We start from the raw sequence: 26474 nt of genomic DNA, 5'->3' as shown, positions 1-26474 counted from the left end.
ACACAGAAATCTCCAAAGAGTATCAAGAATTGTTACAGATTTTGTATTTTTACCATTTTGTAATGAGGGAAAGGTTGCAGACTACATTAAATTTAAAAGTACAATAAAATCTTGCTGAAATTCCCCCTAAACAAAATATATTAAGGTGACTCTCAAAGAGTTGTTGGATTGCTGGTAGAGAGGAGGTAAGAGGGAGTCATCTGGGGTATGAGCAGTGTTCTGTATCCCAGTCTGAACAATGCTAATATAATTTTAAATATATACATTTATTTATTATACATATTTATATATGTAAATTATTAAGCAGAACAATTAAGATTTGTTCACTTTATATAACTTATGCTGTAATTAAACAAACAAAAATCCCCAAACACTCTCAACCTGTTTAACTGCACTTTCATACATTAAATGATAGAGCTGCGCATACATCACTGGAAATCAGTATGTTCCCTTTTATTTTACATTGATAAGTTTTTGGTAAATTAAGAAACTCGAGCATTTCAGAAATGTAAAGATCATGATGACATTTTAAGTATGTGACTAATATAATTAATATTTGGTATACTTTATTTCCTGGCTTAGGAGCTGTGACTAATGAGAATCAAAGGCCATGGATGAAGATGAACTTGAATTGCAGCCACAAGAGCCAAACTCCTTTTTTGATGGAATAGGTATATCTATAGATAAATTATTGGGTTGTTCCACTTCCCATCTGCCAGATTTGGAGTTTGCTTATCAAGAGGATGAATTGCTAGATCCTACACTGATTCATACTTAGGTATCTTGTTATCCTGTCAGAATCCCATAGGCAGCTCATACTCGTGTCAGTAACTGCATCAGTATCAAAAAAATTACTGTTGTCTTGTTATTCTCATTTTCCCTAGTTATACTATTAAATTTTCTAGTTCTTTCATAAACATTCAGACTTGGGCTGGACTTCGTTCCCTGTGTTTTTCTTCTTATGGATTGTTAGCGAGGACCACTTTTTGTTTCTTGAGGCTGCCCACATTCCCTTTCTTGTTTTACGTGTCATTTCCTCTAGCAACAGTGAGTTGAGTCTCTGTCATGTTTAAATCTTCTGGCATTCCTATTCACAACACATCTTACTCTAGCCAGAAGTTTATCCAGAGTAATCTACATTTTATCTGCTCTTATATCTATAACTTTAATTAGATGTCCAAGACTTTTTAACTATGTCACATAACATATTTCAAGGTCCAGAGATAAGGGGGTGCTTTAGTGACTTAGTGGATTAAGCCTCCACCTTTGGCTCAGGACATGATTTCAGGGTCCTGGAATCAAGCCCCATATCGGGCTCTCGCTCAGCAGGGAGCCTGCTACCCCCTCTCTCTGCCTGCCTCTCTGCCTACTTGTGATCTCTCTCTCTGTCAAATAAATAAATAATGTATTTTTTTAAAAAATCCAGATTTTAGGGTTTGGATATCTTTGGGGACCATTCTGCCTACCACTGTCTACATTTATGTTCCTCCCATGGTAAAATTCACTCTTTTGAGGTTTTCACTTAATATCCAAAATTCTCATCTAAAATTAAGCAGTCCAGCTGCATCCCATAGGTTATAGAATGTTGTGTTTTCTTTTCCTTTGTTTTTTTGTTTTTAAGATGTTATTTATTTAGTGACAGTGAGAGACACAGTGAGAGAGGGAACACAGGCAGGGGGAATGGAAGAGGGAGAAGCAGGCTTCCCGTGGAGTAGGGAGTCTAATGTGGGATGTGATCCCAGCATCCTAGGATCATGACCTGAGCTGAAGGCACATGCTTAATGACTGAGCCACCCAAGCTCCCCTCTTTTCCTTCTGTTTTGAGACGTATTTTGATTTGCTATTTGATTTATTTGGCCCATTGCTTGTATAGTGTATGTTGTTTAACATTCACATACTAAATATTTTAATATTTGCCAAAAAGAAGATAAATGAAGCAACTCAGAAATCTCATAGCATCTAAATCAGGGACCCATAACACTCTGGGTGTAGTCCAGTAAGTACAAGTTCTGAAGCGTAATTATTCTTCCTCGTGGATTTACAAAGCCAGAGAAGGTTTCTGTTCCCATTGTGAGTGGTAGTGCAGTTTTGAATATTCTGGTTACAACAGGTTGAAAAGGAAGATAAATTGGTCTGTAGTTTTATTAACTTGCTCTGCACCTAGAATTTGGAAGTCTAGCTGTTCTTAATAAGATACTTTCTCTATCCCTTTCAGTACACACTCCCAAATTTTCTTTTTTTTTTTTTTTTTGTAAAGATTTTATTTATTTATTTGTCAGAGAGAGAGCGAGCGAGAGCAAGTATAGGTAGACAGAATGGAAGGCAGAGTCAGAGGGAGAAGCAGGCTTCCTGTGGAGCAAGGAGCCCGATGTGGGACTCGATCCCAGGACGCTGGGATCATGACCTGAGCCAAAGGCAGCTGCTTAACCAACTGAGCCACCCAGGCGTCCCCCAAATTTTCTTTTTTTAATTTTTTAAAGAATTTTGTGTATCTCCTGGGCCGTGAGAATTTACTTCATTAGACAAGACTCTCATCTATATACCTTTCAGAGATAAAGCATTTCTTCTTGGAGATGGGTGAGGCACAGTGCTCTTAAGCCCCTTAGGCTAAGTACTGTAGTTTGATTGAAGGTATCTGTGAGGCACACTATTAATGACTTAAAAGAGATATTAAATGAGTGCATTTTCAGACCTACTGATCTTCAGGGAAGAGTCATAGAGCCATACATAGCATGCTTTTGTTCTAGAATTTTCTTGCCTGAAATTTTAATTTTTTTTTCCTTTTTGCCATTTGTACAGGCTAAAAATTTGTACAGGTTTCAAGTCCTGCTACTTTTTTGTTTCAATTTAACTTTATTTTTCTTGATTTTTATAAGCATCAAAAAGAAACAAGGCCACAACTTCAACACTGCTGAAATCTCCTTTCTCCTTGACTGAGTTCATCATTAAGTTACACTTTTCACATAACTGTCGTATACAATCAAAACCTATAATATATAGGTAGTATATCTATCAAAACCTGTAACTAAGATACTCCTTTCTTCCATGAACATGTTTCTTACTTCTTTTTGAGCCCTTGCTAGCAGAGTTTTTATAGTCTGGATTTCTGTTAACAGTCTGTGCATGGTGATTTTGATGTTCTTTGAGTTTGTGTAGGATTTCTCTACTTTGGTCATTTCTTCTGAGTTCTTACAAGTTTGAGTTGTTAACATCCATATTTCTACTAGGTGTCTATTCAAGAGAATATTCCATTCTAAAGTCACTTTGCATTTTTTGGCATTTGTATAGGAGCAGTCCATTCTCTGGTACCAAAACCTGATTTATTTCTGTTACAACACCGAAAGTTCAACAAGTTTAGTATTCTAAATCAATAAAATTGTCTCACAGTTTATTTGGGTTAAAAGTCTATGATGGCTATCTGTTTTGGATTTCATATGGCTATATTAAAGGTGTGAACAGGGTATTATTATTCCTTTCTGGGACTTTGGCTATGATTCTGCTTCTAAAATAATTGAGGTGATTAGCTGAATTCACTTCCTTAAATGTAGGCCTGAAGTCCCCATTTCATGGATAGCGGTCAACTGCGGGACTGTCTTGGCTCCTTGCCACTGCTTTGTTCCTTCTCATGCTTTCCATGTAGTTCCTACAGCAACAGTGAATTAAGTCTCTCAAAATTAAAACTCTGCTTCAACTCTGATACTACCTGGGAAAGTTTTGCTTTAAGAGTTTGTGTGATCTGATTGGACTCACTCAAATTTTCAGTATAAGATTTATGACTTTAATTGTATCTGTAAAAACCTTCTGGCATAAACCATAATGTGACATATTCTTAGTTCCAGTGATGGGAGTGTGGACATCTTGCAGGGTGGATAGGGTGGAGTGGGTGGGTAAGGAGATCTACCTATCACCACTGCTCGTAGCAGTTCCTACCACTTGGGCCTAAGCACTGTTATCTCATTTTAAACCTGTAATACTAGAACTATTTTCCAGGCTCCCAGTTTTCTTCTTTTATCTACTACTCCAGTAGCATACTCATCCTTATGTAATACTTGGAGCATATCATTTCACTTTTTTTTTTATTGTCCAGTTGTAAAGCTCCTCTGTATTTTGAAAGTTTTCCTGCTTTCAAACTCTGTTTCTCAAGAGGCTTTTCAGGAAGCCTTCTGCATCAGCCACATAGAATGTTATTTGTTTTCCCGACTACACAAAGAAAACTTTGTTTATGAAGTTCTAACAATGGAAAAAATGAGCAACCAGATTACCCAAGGTTCTCAGTAGATTAGTATTGAAAACGATTGTACTAGATTTTATAATATAAAATTATTTACTGTTCTATTCTACTCTTGGTAATTAAAATTTTACTCACTGAATTTTATGTGATATTTGCCATATATTAAAGCAGTAGATACTGATTCTACCAAGAAACATGAGGATTTTAGTATGATTTCTAAATGCTGTGTGTGTGTGCATGCATTTGTGTTTCTTAAACAGTTTGGGGTGGTATTTTGACTCATATTTGGTGGTGTCATTTTGATGGTGGTACATGCAAAGTTAATTCTTTCTTCACTTGAACATAGTGAAGTATAAAAATGTGCTTCAGAGAGACTTATAAGTTCTTTGGAGAAAAACTCAAGGTATTTATTAGCTTAATCTTGCCACAGCAGTCTTGGGTCATGAGCTGTTTGCATTTTAGCCCTCATTATTGACACTTAATGGTGTTCATTCATCTTTGAGCAAGTCACTTAATCTGCTAGGGCCTCCTTTTTCATTGTACTAATAATAATGAAACCTCTCATGACAGTTTTTCAGAACACTTCCCATATATTCCCATTTGATCATCACCAACAGTCCTGTGAGGTATGCATGGCAGATAATACTGTCCTCATTTTACTGACAGGAAACTGAAACTCAGAGGTTAAATGACTTGCCCAAGGTCCCAAAATGAATAAGTTCTAAATACTTCTCTCTGTCTTACACTTCTTAAGCAGTGCTCTTGCCTTTAAATGGTTCTGCATTTATGTCTTGAAGATGGAGATTAAAGTGATGTATTACTTGATGTGAACTATTAAATATGAAACAAAGACAGATGATTGAAAGGAATTAATAATTCTATAGAAATGAAAAAAATATCTTATTTCGATATGTAATTCAAGTGGGCATTAACTGACTTTAAGGACTTGCTACAACTTTTATCATTCTTTGGCTTTTCTTGATCCTTTTTGTTAGTTGTATCTGTGTTTCTCTGATGGCCTAGGCAGTGAGACACAGTCACTGAGTTAGGCACCTGCTTTAGGCCAACTTTCCTAAGTCACAACCAGGACCAATAGCTTAATTGAGTAGCTTTTTTTTAGGTAAAACTTCATATTTGTTAATTTTTTGGACCAGGAGCCAAGATACCAGATTTGTTTTGTTTTATGTTATAATTTTTGTAAGAATAATTTTGTTTCTGTTCCCATTCATCTCATTCATTCAGAGTGATACTTACTGAGTACCATGTGCTGTGCAAACAATTGTGTGATCTTGGTGAAGTCATTTAATTTCACTGGGCTGCGATTGTTTCACTCCTATAGCTTTATTCTTTAGTGTGGAGTGGACTAGAAATAGTATTTCTTAAAATTGGTGAAGCTGCCTTGGGATTGGAGTGTGGGTGATGGGAGGAGGATAGATGGAGACAGTATTCTTATGAAGTTGGTATGACCCACTTCCACTAACCTCAACCTCCAGTGCTCCAGAGCAGGTTCACTTTTATCTATCCACAGAAATCTTTAATCAGCTATTGTTGCTCCTCTATAGCTTCCTAGCTCTGTTTTCATTTGCGCCCCAATTCTTTGCCTAAATTCACAATTTAATTTCTAAATATCCAGTCATATATGGTGGATACTTTTGGAACATTACACCAGCATATAGTGGGTTGATTTTAAAGAGGGAAAGAAAGAAATGGAAGGAATGAAAAGTAAGTAATAGTGTGGAAAAGAAGAAAACTGACATGTATAAGAAATGTAGAAGAAAGGAAAAATGGAACAGATATGAAGGAAAATGGTTTGTTTTCTGAATTTATCTTACTTCCTTAACATTTATAATTATCCCGTAGGATTTTATTTTCCTGGAGATTTTAATGTTGATGTTCAAAAAATACTTTTCTGCGACTGCCTCACGTTTTCTGTTTCCTAGTATTTCTTAATCTGTTAATTTAGAGGGTTGAGTAGAAGCAGTTCTTGTGTTAATTTTTATCTGTTATATGAATCAAAAATAGATTCCCTTTTTATTTCCTTAATCTATTTCAGTGTTTGAGAAAACAGAATATATTCTGTTTTCTGGTAGAAATTAAATATCATTTATATCATTGAAGACAGTCATGCATGCCTACCTGAAATTTGTCATTTTAATTTTTTGTTTTTTGAAGGAACTGATGCTACGCACATGGATGGTGATCAGATTGTTGTGGAAGTTCAAGAAACTGTTTTTGTTTCAGATGTTGTGGATTCAGATATAACTGTACATAACTTTGTTCCTGATGACCCAGATTCAGTTGTAATCCAAGATGTTATAGAGGATGTTGTGATTGAGGATGTTCACTGCTCAGATATCTTAGAAGAAGCAGATATATCTGAAAATGTCATTATTCCTGAGCAAGTGCTTGACTCAGATGTAACTGAAGAAGTTTCTTTAGCACACTGCACGGTCCCAGATGATGTTTTAGCTTCCGACATTACTTCAGCCTCAATGTCTGTGCCAGAACATGTATTAACAAGTGATTCTATACATGTGTCTGATATTGGACATGTTGAACACATGGTTCATGATAGTGTAGTAGAAGCAGAAATCATTACTGACCCTCTGACAGCAGACGTCGTTTCAGAAGAAGTATTGGTAGCAGATTGTGCCTCTGAAGCAGTCATAGATGCCAATGGGATCCCTGTGGACCAACAAGATGATGACAAAAGCAACTGTGAGGACTACCTTATGATTTCCTGTAAGTCTTTGGGGTATAGTGATTGTCAAAGGTATTTTTGAGGTCTATTTTTTATCATATATCAGGATGACATTTTCTTTACTTAAACTTAACTAAATTAAGATAAATGTCACAGGCCTATGTGCATTATTGTCCTAGTTTGGATCTTGTTAAGGTAAGCTATAATTAAGAAAACTGAAGTGGTAAAAGAGTTATTTCCTTTTTTTTTTTTTTAATCACCATTCCTTTTGTAACTTATTTTTTTAGATTTTTATTTATTTATATGACAGAGAGAGATCACAGGTAGGCAGAGAGGTAGGCAGAGAGTGCTGAGCAGAGAGCCCAATGCGGGGCTTGATCCCAGAACCCTGGGATCATGACCTGAGCTAAAGGCAGAGGCTCAACCCACTGAGCCACCCAGGTGCACCTAAAGAGTTATTTCTAATCTGAGGGTGACCTGTGCCTCAGTTGGTAAAGCATCTGACTCGTGATCTCATCTCAAGTCTTCATCTCAGGGTTGTGAGATCAGGCCTTGCATTGGGCTCCATCCCAGCCTAGAGCCTACTTTAAAAAATAAAATAAAAAAGAGATGAGGGAGGCTGGAAAGAATGAACTATTAGAAATCAGAAATAACATGATGATGTGATTAGGCTATTACCTTATCAGAATAACTACTGAACCTAGAAAGGATTTTAGCTTGAAAAAAATCTTGTCTTTTATTGTGCAGTGACTTCTGTCCTTATTTTCTTCCATACCACTCCTCTTTTGCCTGCAAAATAATGAAAAAAAAATTTTTTTTTAAGATTTTATTTATTTATTTGACAGAGACCACAAGTAGGCAGAGAGGCAGAGAGAGAGGGGGAAGTAGGTTCCCTGATGAGCAGAGAGCCCGATGCGGGGCTCAATCCCAGGACCCTGACATCATGACCTGAGCCGAAGGCAGAGGCCCAACCCACTGAGCCACCCAGGCGCCCCAATAATGACAATATTTTTAAAAACAAATTCATTATTGGCTTTGGAACTGTGTTGGTATAGTGTCTTGAAATAAAGTGGTCATATACATAACCATAAACACTAATTTATGTAGACTTCTAGAATGATTAGAGATTTAATATCATTGGCTTTATACTCTGTTCACTGCTTCTTATTGCATATTGGCTTTCTAGATGCTGTTTACCTTCTTATCATTTAGCACATAATTAGACATAGTTTTAGTTATATAGTAGATGTCCTGATACTTCTTTTAGTAGATTCCCTGGGTGGGTGTCTCTGATCTTTCTTTTTTAGATACATTCTCTACATCGGTGAAGTTTTACTTTGTTAGATAGACCCATCATCTACCTGCTGATTTAAATAACTCCCAATTCACCTGCTTATGGGATCATTATGGTATTTGGAATCAAGTTTATCATATATAGACAGAGTTCAATGTGTTCTTATCAGCACTACATACAAGTCTTGTTCCCTTGTGTCTTTGAGCATAGCACAGAGATTGGGTAAGTTTAGGAATAGAGTAGGTATTTATTTACCCTATATGTGATCTTATGCTATTTATTAATTATAATTTTTTTACATCCAGCTTAACTTGATAATGTCAAGAGTCTTGTTTAATAAATGTCCATTAAATTCATTCTCTATATAAAACCTTCTTCCAAGTAGTGTTGAAGTAGCTAACAATAATTTACTTTTGGACTTTGAGTTCATACTTTGGTTTCGTACTTTAAAAGAGGCAGAGATGGGGGTAGAATTTATTATAAGTAATTTACGATTTAGTTTCAATAAAAATTTAGAATATAAGATTTTTGTAAGATAAATTTGTCCAGACATTTTAGTTTTCTTGATATCTTTGTTTCTGCCTTCTAGGAAAGATACTTCCTCAAATGCTGTATTAGAGGGTAACTGTTTAGGATTTTTTGTTTAGTGTGAAGAGGAATTGTAGCCTGATCTGTGTTTTTGCATAATAGAGAAAACTGAGATGCTATAATTATCTATCAATATTAATGATTTTCATAGCATGAAACAAACATTTTCAGTCCTTTAATATTTTTATTCAACATGTACACCTTAAGAATTTAAACAGATGTCTACTATTCTCTTTAGAAATTTCAGTGAGTTATGGGCTCTACATGGCTGATAAAGTGTTTTCATAAAAGTGTTTAGAGTCCGTCTCATCAAGTTTCTTCCTTCTGCAGTTCTCACTTTTATAACCGTGAAAGAATTCCATTTTTTGTTGTGTCATAGTGTATCTAGACACAGGTGCTCATTATTACAGCATATCTGCTATATATCATTTTGTATTCTAGATCATACTCTTTCTTTTAAATTAGTTTTGTCTGTCTTTAGAACAAAACTAATGAATCTTACCCACCTAGATATATCCTGCAACAAACCTTGTACATATTACATGTGAATTATTCATTGAATGAACATATTTATTAACTTTATAGTTGAAATCATATGGATATCATGCCATCTAGTTTAGGTGTTTTCCTCATTTTACCTGGTATTAGTTTCTAATTAGTTGCCAGTTTTGTATTAAATGAATAAATAAAATCTTAACTTTAATATCTAATGTACAAAATCTGAGGATCAATAGAGTTTATGGTTTGTATATTGGTTTAGTAGTTACTGGAATAGAAGGGATACTAAAATACTGCACTTGTATTTTTTTATACATGTTGAAGGCATTCTCTTATTCTGTCCTAATTACTGGATATGTATGTAACATCACTGTAAGCTCTGTATCAGGTGTTGGGTTTTGTTCATAAGTTTTTAAAATCTAATAGAATACAGACTAAAATTTTGGAATTCTAAAAGTAAGTATACACAAGAAAATATTTTTGAAACATGAATAAGGATTAGGAAAAATGTCTTGATTAGGCTTTTAAAATTTGTTTTCATAAAAATTAAGAAAAGTTTTTGTTTATTAGACTAGAATTGATGCCTTTTTAAATAAGGACTCTAAAAATGTATTTAGAAAATTTTTAAGCAGTTTTCTAATACTTTAAAGGAGATAATACCATGCACTAAAAGGAGGTAGCAATTAAATTATTAGGGAGAATTTGATATAAAGCATTGTCAAATTATATTACTTAAAACACTTAATTTTGGACAAAAGATGTAAGATGTGCAAAGAAACAATAATCCTGACAGAAACACAGGAAAAAGTACAGTGAGTAGAAACTCGTGAGGAGAGGCACCTAGGTGGCTCAGTGGGTTAAGGCCTCTGCCTTCGGCTCAGGTCATGATCCCAGGGTCCTGGGATCGAGTCTCACATTGGGCTCTCTTCTAGGCAGGGAGTCTGCTTTGCCTGCCTCTCTCTCTCTCTGCCTGCCTCTCTGCCTACTTGTGATATCTGTCTGTCAAATAAATAAATAAAATCTTTAAGAAAAAAAAGAAAGAAACTCGTGCGGAATCCTAGATAGTGAACTTAATAAAGATTTTAAATCCGCTGTTTTAAATTTGTTCAGAGAGCTAAAGAAAACCATTGTAAAGAACTAAAAGGGGGCACCTGGGTGGCTCAGTGGGTTAAAGCCTCTGCCTTCAGCTCAGGTCCTGGGATCCTGAGTCCTGGGATCAAGCCCCACATTGGGCTCTCTCCTCAGTGGGGAGCCTGCTTCCTTTTCTCTTTGCCTGCCACTCTGCCTACCTGTGATCTCTGTGTCAAATAAATAAATAAAATCTTTTTTTTTTATAAATAAATAAAATCTTAAAAAAAAAAAAAAAGAATAAAGGGAAGTATGAAAATGATGTCTCACCAAACAGAGGATATCAATAAGGAGAAACTTAAAAAAAACTGAATAGAAATTCTGGACCTAAAATAAAAAGACTAAAATGCCAATTTAGCCAGAGGGCTCAAACTTGAAAGGCAAAGAAAGAATTGGCAGATTTGTATGCGTATCAGGTGATATTAATCCACTCTGAGTAGAAGGAAAAAAAAGAATGAAGAAAAATTAATGTAGCTTTTTAGACCTGTCTGTATGCATACTAGCATAGACAGTCCCCAGAAGGAGAGGAATGAAGTAGAGCAAAAATGGAAATGGATTGAAAGAATATCTCAAAAAGTAGTAGGTGAAAATTTCTGAAATGTGATGAAAAATATTCATCTATACATACAAGCTAAGAAGTTTGGTGAACTTTAAATTATCAAAAGTTTACAAAGAATTCTTGAAAGCAAGACAGAATTGACTCATCACATCCTCAAATGCTCCTTCCTCAAAGAGGTGAGAGCTCTTTTCTTCTTAAAAACATGTAGACTTAAAAAGCAATATATTTATATTCATATATTGAGGTGATACATTCAGATGATCTGTTCAGCAGGTTGAAGGAAATAAGTCTAATACATTTACATATTATATGCTATATATAATATATATACTCAACTAAGAAGTATCTAGCTAAAACTTTAAAAATAAAGTGAAACTTAGATATTCCTAGGTAAACAAAAAAAGCTGCAGTAACCCAGATGAAACATGGCATAAGGACAGACATAAAAGCCCGTGAAATAGAATTGAGAGTTGAGAAATAAACCCATACATCTTCTAACCAGTTGAGTTTTCACAACTTGAACTTTTCATAGCTTAAAGAGGAATAGCCTGATTTTTCAACAAATGGTGTTGGAATAACCGCATGTTCACACATGAATGAATAATGTTGGGCTGCTACCTTGAGATATATAAAAAACTTAAAACCAGTCAGAGATATCTGTAGGAGCTAAAATTGAAAACATCTTAGGAAAAAGGTAGGTGTAAGTATTCTCGAAAGTAATGGTTGTTAAGATAGGTGACCAAAAGCACAAGAAAAGAAAAAAATGCATATATTTATCATATTTGAAAATACTTATTTTCCAAAAATACTATGAAGAAGTGAAGTGATAACAGAATGGAAGGAAATATTTGTAAAGTTATATCTAAGTGTCTAGGAACTGGAACATATAAAGAATCTCTGCAACTCAGAAATAAAAAAGCAAAGCAATTAGAAATGGAAAAAACCTTGAATACACATTTCTCCAAAGAAGAAAATAAGTACATCAAAGATGCTTATCATCATTAGTCATTTGGGGGATACAAATCAAAACCATTAAAAATGAGTTAACCTCTTCACATTCTCTCAGATGGGTATTCTAAAAAATGGGAAATAAGTTTTGCAAGAAAGGGGATATTAGAAGCCTCAAACTGGGATTGGTAATATAAAATTGTTTACCCACTTAGGGAAGATTTTGTAGTTCTTTGAAAAGTTAAACATTGAATTACAGTATGACTCAGTTATTGCTCCTAAGCATAGACCCAGGAGAATTAAAAACATACCATAAAATAGTTGCTATACAAATATTCATAGAAGCATTTTTTTTTTAGGATTTTATTTTAATAAAGATTTTTATTTATTTATTTGGCAGGCAGAGAGAGAAGTGGAAGCAAGCTCCCTGCTAAGCAGAGAGCCCAGTATGGGGCTTGACCCCAGGGCCCCAGGTTCCTGACCTGAGCGAAGGCAGAGGCTTTGCGCCACTGAGCCACTGAGGGACCCTAAGATTTTTTTTTTTTTTTTTTTTAATTTATTTGTCAGAGACAAAACAAACAGAGGCAGGTGGAAGCAGAGGGAGAAGCAGACGTCCCCCGATGCTTGTGATCTTGCCGATGTTAACTATTTTAAGAAGATAACAAACAAAAATGGCCGAAGGCAGATGGTTAACTGAGGCACCCAGGCTTCCCATTTATAGAAGCATCCCAATAGCCAAACAAAAATGGAAACAGCCCTAATGTCTTCAATTCATGAATTGATATTTTAAATGTAATGTCATCATCCGGTGGAATATTATTTGATCATAAAAAAATGAAGCACTGATACATGCTACAAAACAGGTGAACTTTGAAAGTAACAGGTATGGGGCACTTGGGTGGCTCAGAGGGTTAAACCTCTGCCTTCAGCTCAGGTCATGATCCCAGGGTCCTAGGATCGAGCCCCGCATCGGGCTCTCTGCTCAACAAGGAGCCTGCTTCCCCCCTCTCTCTCTGCTTGTGATCTCTGTCTGTCAAATAAATAAAATCTTAAAAAAAAAAAAAAAAAAAAGTAACAGGTCTGGGGCGCCTGGGTGGCTCAGAGGGTTATGCCTCTGCCTTTGGCTCAGGTCACGATCTCAGTGTCTGGGATCGAGACCCACATTGGGCTCTCTGCTCGGGAGGGAGCCTGCTTCCCCCTCTCTCTCTCTGCCTGCCACTCTGTCTACTTGTGATCTCTGTCAAATAAATAAAATACTTAAGAAATAAAGAAAGGGGTATTTGGCAAGTCTGAAAGAGGTATATCTATAAAGTTAAAGAGTTGAGGAGTGTTTACCTAGGTAGTCTAATTGTGGAATAAGTTCTGGAAAGGGAGTTAGCCAAAGAATGTTAGAGGTATTTTTAGGGGGTGATGGATATAATCTGTAATTAGATGGTGATGATGGTTGCAAAGTATGTGAATTTACTGAAACCCAGTAAAGCTCTAGTTCTTTATTACTACATTTTTTTTTTAAGATTTTATTTATTCTTTTGCCGGAGAGAGCACAAGCAGGGAGAGCAATAGGCAGAATGAGGAGGAGAAGCAGCCTTGCCACTGAGCAGAGAGCCTGAAGATACTACATTTTTTAAAAAGGCAGTTGTGTAGAAATCACTTCCTGATATCTCAAGATATTTATTATCCAGAGTTTATTTTTAGACTTTAATTTTAATTTTATTTATTTATTTTTATTATTATTATTTTTTTAAAGGTTTTATTTATTTGACAGAGATAACAGTGAGAGAGGGAGCACAAGCAGGTGGAGTAAGAGAGGGAGAAGCAGGCTTCCTGCTGAGCAAGGAGCCTGGTGGCAAGTCTTGATCCCAGGACGCCAGGATCATGGCCCAAGCCAAGGCAGATGCTTAATGACTGAACCACCCAGGCACCTCTAGACTTTAATTTCTTTTTGGGGGGTAAGATTTTATTTATCTATTTGACAGAGCGCATAAGTAAGCAGAGTGGCAGGCAGAGGGAGAGAGAGAAGAGGCTCTCTGCTGAGCAGGGAGCACTATGAGGGGCTTAATCCTAGGACCCTGCGATTATGACCTGAGCCCAAGGCAGCCGCTTAACTAACTGAGCCCCCCCAGGCGCCTCAGACTTTAATTTTTAATGGCAGTTTTAAAATAGTGAGATTTACATGGTAAAACGACATTTAAGATTTGTAGGTTTTTTAAAGTTGCTTTTATAATATTTCATTGAGATAATTTTAGTACTTTAATTAGTGGGATACCTTTCCAAGGTGAAATTTTCAAGATGAATTCTAATTTTCTCTAGAAAAGGATTAACTGTGCTGTTCTCAGGTAGACCTGACGTGTGAATGTTTTTCTAACATAACTTTTTAATATTTAGGAGCACACAGATCTTTTATAAGCTATAGGAAAATATGTAACATTTTTTAAGTTGCATCATCATTAAGTGGTGAGGTCTTCAGGAGTTTTATTTTACCATTACCCACAAACTAATATTTCTATGAGCATCTTGTGTGACCTTGTAAGCACAAAATACTAAGATTTTTCAGTACATACTTAGAGTCACTATTACAAAGTTTCCAAAAGAGGCCGGCTTACCTGTAGTCTCAGACTCCTCAAAGATGAGTCCTTTAAAGAAGTTTTAGGTTTATTCAGAACTCTCTTGCCTGAATGCTGAGATCTCTGTCCTCTAATGCTACCTGTTTGACATATTAAAGCTACCTTTAAGAAAATGACTTAGCTCAGTCTGCAGGATAGGTCAGAAAACATGTAGTTAGCTTTGAAAACAAGACTCAAAGTATACATAAGGTCCAGAATTAAGGACATGGTGGTTTTACCAACAAACTATATAAAACATAGGTAAATATCCTTGCCTCCTTCACTTTGTATATGGCTAAAACCTCCAGTTCTACCCTCTTTTCCCTAACAAGGTAACTATTAGACCTATTGATTTGCCCTTGAGTCTCAAAAGGAAGAGTGTTTTTCTTCTTTAGTTTTTAAGGATCCTTTCTTCATCCTTGTTCCTTGTTTTTTCTTTTCCCTTTCCCTCTAAGATCTTGATTCTATAATTTACAATGTCCCTGACCTCGGGCCTCTTACTTTCTTTTTTTTTTTAAGATTTTATTTATTTATTTGACAGAGAAAGATCACAAGCAGGCAGAGAGGCAGGTAGAGAGAGAGAAGGAAGCAGGATCCCTGCTGAGCAGAGAGCCTGATGTGGGACTCGATCCCAGGACCCTGAGATCATGACCCGAGCCGAAGGCAGCGGCTTAACTCACTGAGCCACCCAGGCGCCCCTTACTTTCTTTATTATTCCCAAATTATGAGCATACTTAAGTATTTTTATCATTGATGGAGTTACCTCTTTGATCCTGCAATCCATTCTGACTATTCCTTTATTCTCCTTTTTTTGCAGTAAGCTTCTTAAAGGATTTTTTTTAAAGATACTATTTATTTATTCGATAGAGTACATGCAGGGGGAGCAAAGGCAGAGGGAGAGGGTGAAGCAGGCTTCCCAGTGAGCAGGGAGACCAAGATAGTGCTAGATCTCAGGACCCTGGGATCATGACCTGAACTGAAGGTAGATTCTGTTTTGTTTTGTTTTTTTAAGATTTTATTTATTTATTTGACAGAGATCACAAGTAGGCAGAGAGGCAGGCAGAGAGAGAGAGGGGGTAGCAAGCCCCCTGTTGAGCAGAGAGCCCAATGCAGGGCTCGATCCTAGGTCCCCGAGATCCTGACATGAGCCAAAGGCAGAGGCCCAACCCACTGAGCCATCCAGGCGCCCCTGAAGGTAGATTCTTTTCTTTTTTTTTTTTTTAAAGATTTTATTTATTTATTTGACAGAGAGAGATCACAAGTAGGCAGAGAAGCAGGCAGAGAGAGAGGAGGAAGCAGGCACCCTGCTGAGCAGAGAGCCCGATGTGGGACTCGATCCCAGGACTCTGAGATCATGACCTGAGCCGAAGGCAGCGGCTTAACCCACTGAGCCACCCAGGCGCCCCTGAAGGTAGATTCTTAACTAAATGAGCCACACAGGCACGCCTGCATTAAACTTCCTAAAGAAATTAACATCCATCTTCCATAGAATCCTCAGCCTACTTCAGTCTGACTCCATAGAGCATTCACTAAAATATTTTAACCAAGAGTATGAATGACCTCCAGGTTAGTACAAGTCACTGCAGATGTTCCTCCTTCACTTTGTACTTGTTTTAGGATTTTCTATATTTGTAAGATTTTAGGATGCTACTTGAAAGCATTTTTGTGCATATGATATATTGGCAAGGGGTGGTCTTGATTTCTAAGTAAGAAACTAAAATAAAGTGTTAAGTGTATTTTTACTTTCTTTCAGTGTTGGCTTTTGAAAGACAATTCATCTTAATATTCTATGTAAAAATATTCTTTGTTACTCTGTGAAAGAATTTTGACGAGGCAAATGGAATTTTTGAATCTTTTAAGGTTACTTATGATTTGTGGATTTCTTTTGAATTCTGACTAGAATCACTGGATTTACTTGTTGTGGTATCTTACCCTAAACGTTAAACTTTTCTAAACTGCGGAGTTTGCTCTATTTTAAAATATTAGTGATGTTTTTAACACCACCTTTACAACTTAGTGTAAGTATTTTGCAGTGTGTGTATTAATAAATGCTAGCTATCTTATTAGTGCACTTTTTTTTTTTTTTTTTTTTTTTTTTTTTTTTTTTAGGTAAAGATTTTATTTATTTATTTGATAGATCACAATTAGTCAGAGAGGCAGGCAGAGAGAAGGGGCGGGAAGCAGGCTCGCAGCTGAGCAGAGAGCCCAATGTGGGGCTTGATCCCAAGACCCTGGGATTATGACCTGAGCCAAAGGCAGAGCCTTTAACGTACTGAGCCACTGAGGCACCCCTTATTTTATCACTTTATCTTTTTTTAAAGTTTTTATTTAAATTCCTGTTAGGTAACACAGTGTAATATTAGTTTCAGATTTACAGTGTGGTAATTCAAAACTTACATACAATATCTGATGCTCATCACACAAGGGGTCCTTGATACCCATCACCCGTTTCTGTTACCCCTACACCTCTTCCCTTTCTGTTAGATTATAAACTTTGAGTCCATAACTTTTTCATATTTGTATTTCCAATAACTTACCTAGCCCAGAGTCTAATTACTGTTATGATGCATTGCTGAATTGAATAAAACATTAATGTCCAATCATAAAGATATAATACATGTATTTTTATCACATCTAGCAGGGGAACACCAGAAAGGGAACTAAAAGGAAAATGAGAAGACTTGCTAGGTGAATGGAAGACAAATTATATTTTCTGGGCTTTGGTTTCTTCTCTGCTTTGTCTGCAGTTACAGCAGCCAGGCCAGTTTTATCTGGAGCAAAGTGAACATTTCTGCGCTTTTTCTCTAATATATTCAACATCAATAAATCCAACTTTGTGAGAAGTTAGATCATATTGGCCAAGTTTTCATTCATTAGTCTTTTCCTCACTTTGATCTGTGCCAGAGATATCATTGGATGGCTGTTGTGGGTAGCAGTGGATAAAAGATTACATTTCATAGGAATTATGCTTTTGGTATTTTTCCAATCCAAGTCTGCTTCTTTGGGACATTATTTTCAGGTTTCCCAATACTAAGCATAATACTGTATTTCATTAGCCTCCTTTATAAAGAATAAATTACGAAATGTTTGTTCTGTATCCCCTGAATCTCCACTGTCATGAGCCATGTGTGTCTATATTGGTATCTTTTTTTTTTTTTGTCAAAAATATAATAATGACTACATTCATTAAGGTATTTGAGAACACTGTATATTTAAGTATACATTTGCTGCATTTGCCAGCAATGACTCAGACTCAGTTTTATGAACTCAAGTGTGTGCCTCATTCAAGTATATACCATGTTTGTGTTTGTGTGCAGCTTTAACTTTAAATATTTTGATAGTAGAATTTACATTGACCATTGCAATGTATCTGAATGTATTTTGATTAAAAAAAATTATACTAAGAGACAGATAAGACCACACATAATGGTCAAAACACTAATAAGACAGTGCTAAGAAAATGTATTAAGACCAGGATTTGGTTATCTTATCGTAAGACATTCTTCCCAAGATCTTTAACAATATAATAATCCTTTCATTTTATGGATAATAGTGTATACAAAGATATAGAATATAATCTCATTACTTTTGTTAGTTTTTAAGGCTACCAGGAATTTGCTTTAAGTAAAATATTTTTTACCTGAATTTCTCATCCCACTTTTAGAATATTTGCAACATGTATTTGTTGAATTTCCTACTTTTTAAGATATGAAATCATTCAATTTCATATGAGTCAAATTAGAGATTGTATTTTTAAAACACTTTTCAAAAAGGTAGTATTTTATTTAAGTGTCTGTTACTGTTATTTATGATGTATTTCTTCGCTTTTCAGTGGATGATGCTGGCAAAATAGAACACGGTGGCTCCTCTGGAATGACCATGAACACAGAGTCAGAAATAGATCCTTGTAAGGTGGATGGCACTTGTCCTGAAGTAATCAAGGTGTATATTTTTAAAGCTGACCCTGGAGAAGATGACTTAGGTAAGAGGAAAGCTTCAGGATATTATTCATCCTGATCAGCCACTTCAACCTGATTTCTTTTGGGTGGTTTAGATTGAGAACATTTGAAATATTTTCTGAAGATAACTTAAAAAAAAATTTTTTTAGAAGTTTTTTTTTTTTTTTTTAAGATTTTATATATTTATTTGACAGACAGAGATCACAAGTAGGCTGAGAGGCAGGCAGAGAGAGAGGGGGAAGCAGGCTCTCTGCTGGGCAGAGAGCTCGATGCGGGGCTCAATTTCAGGACTCTGGGATCATTACCGAAGCCAAAGGCAGAGGCTTTAAGCCATTGAGCCACCCTGGTGCCCCTGAAGATTTTATTTGAGAGAAAGTGCACAAGCGGGCCGGAGGGTAGGGTAGGGAAGGGCAGAGGGAGAGGCATGCTTCCTGCTGAGCAGGGATCCCAAGGCGGTACTTGATCCCAGTATCTTGAGATCATGACCTGAGCTGAAGGCAGATGCTTAACTGACTGAGCCACCCAGGCGTCACTGAAGATGACTTTTTTTTTTTCTTTAAAGATTTTATTTATTTATTTGACAGAGAGAGATCACAAGTAGGCAGAGAGACGGGCAGAGAGAGAGAGAGAGGAGGAAGCAGGCTCCCTGCTGATCAGAGAGACCGATGCGGGACTCGATCCCAGGACCCTGAGATCATGACCTGAGCTGAAGGCAGCGGCTTAACCCACTGAGCCACCCAGGCGCCCCTGAAGATGACTTTTAAACAAGGATTTCCATGTAGCACTATAAAAGTATATTAAATGTAATAAGTGAAACAGGTGGAAATGATGTTTTCAGATAAATTCTTGGAGCTGTCATCTTCCCTGATAGGTGGCACTGTAGACATTGTGGAGAGTGAGCCTGAGAATGACCATGGAGTTGAATTACTTGACCAGAATAGCAGTATTCGAGTACCAAGAGAAAAGATGGTTTATATGACTGTCAACGACTCTCAGCAAGAAGATGATGATTTAAGTAGGTGCCCTTTTTGTGGGAGAAAATTCTGTTTTTGTATACAGTTAATTTTTTTTAAATGCAACTAATTGAAGAAAGTAAACAGTACTATTGTAGATAGTATTGTACTGTCATGTACCAAAGAGGAACATTAGTGACTCTTAATGTATGCTTAGGATGTTAAATTAAAAATAAACAGTGTTGAAAGCCAAGAAAGGAATGGTTCACTTGACAAATATTTATGGACTATTTACTGTGTGAAAATAATTTAATAGGCATGTAACATTTGAAACTTTTTTCTTTGTCTGAATTCATGCAAGCATTTTTTCTGTCTAGTCTCTATAAACCTGGTCTTAAAGAATTCTAATGATTTTCTAATTAGATGTTGCTGAAATTGCTGATGAAGTTTATATGGAAGTTATAGTAGGAGAGGAGGATGCTGCAGTGGCAGCAGCTGCAGCAGCTGCTGTGCATGAACAACAAATGGACGACAATGAAATCAAAACCTTCATGCCAATAGCGTGGGCAGCGGCTTATGGTAAGTCACATACATAGTGGTGCAAAGGATTGCATGGTTCTGGAACATGAATTTATTATTGAAAATGATTTCTATAGCTTCAGATTTCAGAAATAGGAAGTACCAGTATAGTGACTTAAAGATGGGAAGGATGATTATTTATAGTCTGCCTTTTGCCTTAATTTTAATAGGAATCTTCTTTGCCTATATTATGTAAGAGATAAATAGAAATTTTTTATCTTGAGTATATCTGGATCATGACTTTACCACTTGAGTGTCAAAATGCTATTAAATTTGGAAGCTGGGCTTTTTCTGTTGCCTAGTACATAAATTTGCCCTTAAAGCCCATTACCTGGATGGGGAATTTGTCATTCATGAGTATCGTGGCTTTTTGTTGTTCTAGTTAATAAAGAATCCGTAATTCTTTATAAAGAACACCGTGTAATTTTGTTCCTTAATATATTTTGTTAGGTAATAATTCTGACGGCATTGAAAACCGGAATGGCACTGCAAGTGCCCTCTTGCACATAGATGAGTCTGCTGGGCTCAGTAGACTGGCTAAACAAAAACCAAAGAAAAGGAGAAGACCTGATTCCAGGCAGTACCAAACAGGTAAGGGTGCACAAGTTCCACAGTGCAGTATGCTGTGCAAGCTCTGAGTTTAAACCAGTATGTACCCATAGAGGTATTAATGATAGCAATTTAGCTGCTAGATCATATGTAGCTTTTGTATATTGAAGTGAAAAATAATTTTAAGAATTCAGTAATATTCATGAATGATTTCCTGGAATAAAAAGAAATGGGTTTTGAGTCAGACATTTAGGACAATAAGATCTGAGGATATTTTGGTGGAAATAAAATTGCTAAAATTACGTTATTTAACTCTAATGAACAAATTTAAGTATTTGTCAACATGAAGCAGGCACTTATTGAGGAGCAAGACAAATACTTCTGTTGTCTATTGAATAATTTCTTTCCAGTATAATCTTGTATACTACTTTGCATATTACAGTTTTTTAGTAAGTGGTTAAACTTTATTTGGCTTGTAGTAATAAAATTGAAAGGTGAACTTTATTTTAATGAATCATGTTTTATAGATATCCAAATACATGTGGCTTTAAATGTCTATTTATTTATTTGACAGAGACATAGTGACAGAGGAATCACAAGCAGGGGGAATGGGAGAGGGAAAAGCAGGCTTACTGGTGAGCAAGGAGCCCAATGCGGGACTCTTCTCCCAGGACTGTGGGATCATGACGGAAGCCAAAGTCAGAGACTTAACGACTGAGCCACCCAGGCACCCCTGTCTGTTCATTTGAAATTGGGAGTGATATGGGTGGTTACATTGAATGAAGTTTCTGGACAAGATTCTCGTCATTACTGGGTTTTGGTATTATCTCTTTTGTTGAAGAACAGTGAAAAGAATGTTAACTTGAGTATTTGTCTGATAATACTCAGAATAATCACTTTTAAGTGGTTGAAGAAAACAGAATGGAATTTGGCTCAGTCACTCATGGTCTTGTCTTTTCCTTTTGTAGCAATAATTATTGGCCCTGATGGACATCCCTTGACTGTCTATCCTTGCATGATTTGTGGGAAAAAATTTAAGTCGAGAGGTTTTTTGAAAAGGCACATGAAAAACCATCCTGAACACCTTACCAAGAAGAAGTACCGCTGCACTGACTGTGAGTACACTACCAACAAGAAAATAAGTTTACATAACCACCTGGAGAGTCACAAGCTGACCAGCAAGGCAGAGAAGGCCATCGAATGTGATGAGTGTGGGAAGCATTTCTCTCATGCTGGGGCTTTGTTTACTCACAAAATGGTGCATAAGGAGAAAGGAGCCAACAAAATGCACAAGTGTAAATTTTGTGAATACGAGACAGCTGAACAAGGGTTGTTGAATCGCCACCTTTTGGCGGTCCACAGCAAGAACTTTCCTCATATTTGTGTGGAGTGCGGGAAAGGTTTCCGTCACCCGTCAGAGCTCAAAAAGCACATGCGCATCCATACCGGCGAGAAGCCATACCAGTGCCAGTACTGCGAGTATCGGTCCGCAGACTCTTCTAACTTGAAAACACATGTAAAAACGAAGCATAGTAAAGAGATGCCGTTCAAGTGTGACATCTGCCTTCTGACTTTCTCAGATACCAAAGAGGTGCAGCAACATGCTCTTATCCACCAAGAAAGCAAAACACACCAGTGTTTGCACTGCGACCACAAGAGCTCGAACTCAAGCGATTTGAAACGACATATAATTTCGGTTCACACGAAGGACTACCCCCATAAGTGTGACATGTGTGATAAAGGCTTTCACAGGCCTTCCGAACTCAAGAAACACGTGGCTGCCCACAAGGGTAAAAAAATGCACCAGTGTAGACATTGTGACTTTAAGATCGCAGATCCATTTGTCCTAAGTCGCCATATTCTCTCTGTTCACACGAAAGATCTTCCGTTCAGGTGTAAGAGATGTAGAAAGGGATTTCGGCAACAGAATGAGCTTAAAAAGCATATGAAGACGCACAGTGGCAGGAAAGTGTACCAGTGTGAGTACTGTGAGTATAGCACTACAGACGCCTCGGGCTTTAAACGGCACGTCATCTCCATCCACACAAAAGACTATCCTCACCGATGCGAGTACTGCAAGAAGGGCTTCCGCAGACCTTCTGAAAAGAACCAGCACATAATGCGACATCATAAAGAAATGGGCCTGCCCTAACGGTCCCGTTACAGACATTTGTGGAGATGTTGGCCTTGAAGCAGGAATTTCATTTTAAAGCCAGTCTCATTCACATGCAATACTGTATATCGATTTATGCTGTGTACAAATAGAATTACTGCTTCTAGTCAACTTTTCTTTACATCTTACTTAATAGAGTGTTCTGGATCCTATTCAATTTGTTCAGTGGCAAAAAGTAGCAACAGTGAAATTGCTTTTAAAAAGGAATCTCTGATTCTGTACTGAATTTTTCAGTCTTAGAAGTTTTACTATTTATTTAAGTATCCACTTTATATACATTGATGGTACTTCTAAGACCACCTAAAGATAAAAAAGAAACAACATAGGATTGGTAATTCTAAAAGTATTTACTTTGACTCATTTTTCCTTCATAAATCTTTCATATTAAATGGGAACATCTGCTAATGGTAAACAGATTTTACTGTTGGGTCTAATCATTATATGAAAGTAATTTTCTTATCTTGCTTAATTTTTCAGACTGTGTGACAATGACACTTTTCCATTTGAGCCTCTAGTATTGCTAAATGCAGAACATTGCTAGGTTTCTGTTTTTCATTTTGTTCAACAGACAAAATAAGCTTTATTGTGACTTTCTGTGTAGTACATCTTTTGTCAGCATAGCACACTTTCAGAAAGTTACTGAAAGGTTTTGCTTATTCCTGTTTGTTGTTTTTCTGTCCGTGTAGTTTTGTTTTGGAATACTTGTATTCTACAGCTGAGACTTAACTGTGAATTGAGTTTTGGAATATTAGAGTTAAATGGTAGCTCCTAGACTGTTTTGCAACTGGATCTGTAAGTCTACTCCAGGTTTTATATGTGCCTGTGTGTTACTTGTTTCACATATTTACAAACACAATCCCAAATTTAAGTCTGTAATGAAAAGTATTAACTGTACAACAAAATGAAAGATCCAGAGATATATGAAAGAACATTTTGCAAACTTAGTATTCATAAAGATTAAGTTAAACTTGAGGGGAAAGTTGGAATATAAGGATAGTGTATTTTTGAAGAGTGAAGGTATTTTCTTTAAACATCTTTAGGAGTTGGAAAAGACAAGGTATTTCTAGATAGAATATTTTTATATAATTTTAGCTTCATACCTTAAATTTTATGGAAAAGCTAATGAATATCTAACCATAAATCTCTCAGTAGTCACTGCGAAGCATGAAAAAGAAATGTCTTCTCACAAAGTAAAGATTAGGATTAAAAAGACATGGCTGCAGAGGATGGGTGCTAATTAAAATTGGCAAGTTCAGCCCATTTTTAATTTCTTAGCAGATTTGAGGAAGATTAATTTAAGTTAGCTTTGATTAGAAGATATGTTTAAAGTACGTTATGAAAACATGAGACTTTATTTGGAATATTACCAAGTCTTTCAGTTGTTTTTTTTTTTTTTTCCAGAGTTGGCATATTTTAAGCAGTGAGTGAGTTATAAATAGATATAAAATGAATTTAAACAGTTAATTAGAATTTGGTTCGTGTTATATGAATTTTCAAAAATATAGGAAACAGTTTTTGTTTACTTAAATTGGGTATTGCCACATATATACTGGCACATTATTCAAGAATAGAAATTTCTCTTCCCACTTGATAGCTAGCTCCCTTGCAACTTCATTGTGGTGCTGCCTTCTACTCTTACTATCTTCTGCCTTTTCTCTGTGCCACTAATATTCATATTCAGAAGTTGTATTTATAGGGTTAGGAATCTAAATATTGGGAGTTTTGAAGTTTGGATTAATTTAATCTTTTTAAATCAAGTGCTTTAGGCACATAAGAATGCCAGCCAAGCAACAGGATGGATTTGGAACCTCTTAAGCCTTTTTTACTCCCATATATGTTTTACCCATTTTTAGTATCCATTGTCCTGTTCTTAAAACTCTTTTTTGTGTGTGATAATTTTTTCAGTTTTTCTTCCATTTGGTTTTTCCTTGGAGTAATACAAAAGGAAATGTTTAAATAAAAGTTTACATTTAAGAATTTTAAAACATTCTTTAAAATTAATCCAGATAAATAGCTATTTAATTATACTTTAAAAGAAACTGAAAGATAAAGAACACAACACTTACATACTTTGTATTTCTCTCATAGTCTGGAGTCTTACATAATTGTTTTGTTTTTTAAGCACAATATTGAAACCTTTAAAAGGTAATTACTAGGATTTGGTCAAGTGAATATGATAAAACATTTTTTTTTATAAAGAAAATATGAAATTGTACTTACTGCTATGTACTGATATTAGTTGCAGGCTGTTTGGGTTCTTTAAAAAAATTTGATTAGCAAAGCTAATAAGTTTGGATGTTTCAGTTTAATGTTTTAAAAGGTACAGATTTTTACAAGAACTTAAGTTATTGTTTTGTTGAAATAGCCTATTAAATATTATATATCTCTTCCTCTGTACACATTGTAAAATACTTAAAATACTTAATAAGAAATTCATACAGGAAGGTGTGACACTATTGTAAATGTGTACTTGAGAATAACATGCAAAAATAAAAATCAATATTTTCTTGTTAATTGGTGTTTAGTCTATTTGATATTAGTATTAAGGTAAACACTTTTTCATAAAAAATGTGCAGTTCTGTTAAATTTAATGAAAAAGTTGACTATTTTCAGTTCTCCAATTCTTAAAATGGAATGCAAAATGCATAATTGCTTTTGATTTTGTGACTTGGATTCAGATGTTAAACCTATGAGTTTACAAGTAGTATTTTAGAATTGTAAAGAGCAAGTTGGTGAGTTTTTTTTATCAGTATATATTCATGAAACTCGTTGTTTTTCTTTTACTTCCATAAAAGATTTTGTTATTTTACCATCTTCATTTCCCGAGGTCTTAGAAAATCCATACTTGAAGTGATGTTTAGAGCATTTAAAGTTCATTTTAGTATAATTTCATAGCAGTTAGTGAAGATTATTACTATCATATCCACAGAAAAAGACCTGCTGTACAATTGTCTTTTGTGCCTAGTTTCGAGGACTGTAGTGGACACTGACACATTTTTTAGTTGGGTTAATGTCATAGTAAAAATCTGAAGCTGTATAAAAGTTATGAGAAGTTTTCTTACTTTGTTTGCACTGCTGTAATAAAATATCACAGACTGGGTGAATATGAATAATAGAAATTTATTTCTTAGACCTCTGGAGGCTGGAACAAAATCAGGACGCAGACAGATTCAGTGTCTGGTGATTGTCCATTTCCTAATTGAGAGATGGATCTCTCTTTCTTCATTTTTATGGTAGAAGGAGCAAAAGATTTCAAGATCACTTTTGTCTCAGAGGCCTCCCCTCCTAATACCATCACATTGGGATTACATTTCAACATAAGAATTTTAGGGGGGGGGGCGCGCCTGGGTGGCTCAGTGGGTTGGGCTGCTGCCTTTGGTTCAGGTCATGATCTCAGGTCCTGGGATCGAGCCCCACATAGGGCTCTCTGCTCAGCAGGGAGCCTGCTTCCTCCTCTCTGCCTGCCTCTCTGCCTACTTGTGATCTCTGTCTGTCAAATAAATAAACAAAATCTTTCAAAAAAAAAAAATTTTAGGGGGGGACTAAACATTCAGTCTACAGTAGAAATTTTTTTTAAAATATCACATTTTTTTGTGACCTAAGACAGTTTTTATTGACATAAAACGCACAGAACATGTTAAAGCTGTGTTAAAGTATAGAGTTAGTTGTCTTTAGTACACTGACAATGTTGTGCAACAATAACTTGTTTCC

The 26474-nt window shown here is 35.9% G+C and overlaps 1 protein-coding gene across 36 annotated transcripts in view; it reads left to right on the top strand.

The window, feature by feature from the left end:
- Positions 1–25277, top strand: part of LOC309856861 (zinc finger X-chromosomal protein-like) — a 62799-nt gene extending 37522 nt beyond the window's left edge. For 11 of the 36 annotated variants that reach the window (XM_082718590.1, XM_082718620.1, XM_082718604.1 and 8 more), the window contains 7 exons: positions 583–671; positions 6404–6973; positions 18383–18532; positions 19381–19524; positions 19886–20041; positions 20492–20632; positions 21559–25277. In XM_082718590.1, the coding sequence (XP_082574716.1) occupies positions 611–671; positions 6404–6973; positions 18383–18532; positions 19381–19524; positions 19886–20041; positions 20492–20632; positions 21559–22742 (2406 nt within the window). In that variant the 5' untranslated portion in view covers positions 583–610 and the 3' untranslated portion in view covers positions 22743–25277. Of the gene's footprint in view, positions 1–514; positions 672–4801; positions 4858–6403; positions 6974–18382; positions 18533–19380; positions 19525–19885; positions 20042–20491; positions 20633–21558 lie in introns of all 36 variants that reach the window. The other 25 variants (XM_082718601.1, XM_082718595.1, XM_082718599.1 and 22 more) reach the window with 7 other exon arrangements.
- The last annotated feature ends 1197 nt before the right edge of the window (positions 25278–26474 follow it).

The sequence above is a fragment of the Mustela nivalis genome, assembly GCF_964662115.1.
Source record: "Mustela nivalis genome assembly, chromosome: Y".
In the NCBI taxonomy this organism is placed as follows: domain Eukaryota; kingdom Metazoa; phylum Chordata; class Mammalia; order Carnivora; family Mustelidae; genus Mustela; species Mustela nivalis.
Note: the sequence above shows the minus strand (reverse complement) of the source record. Positions and strands in the feature narration are given on the sequence as shown.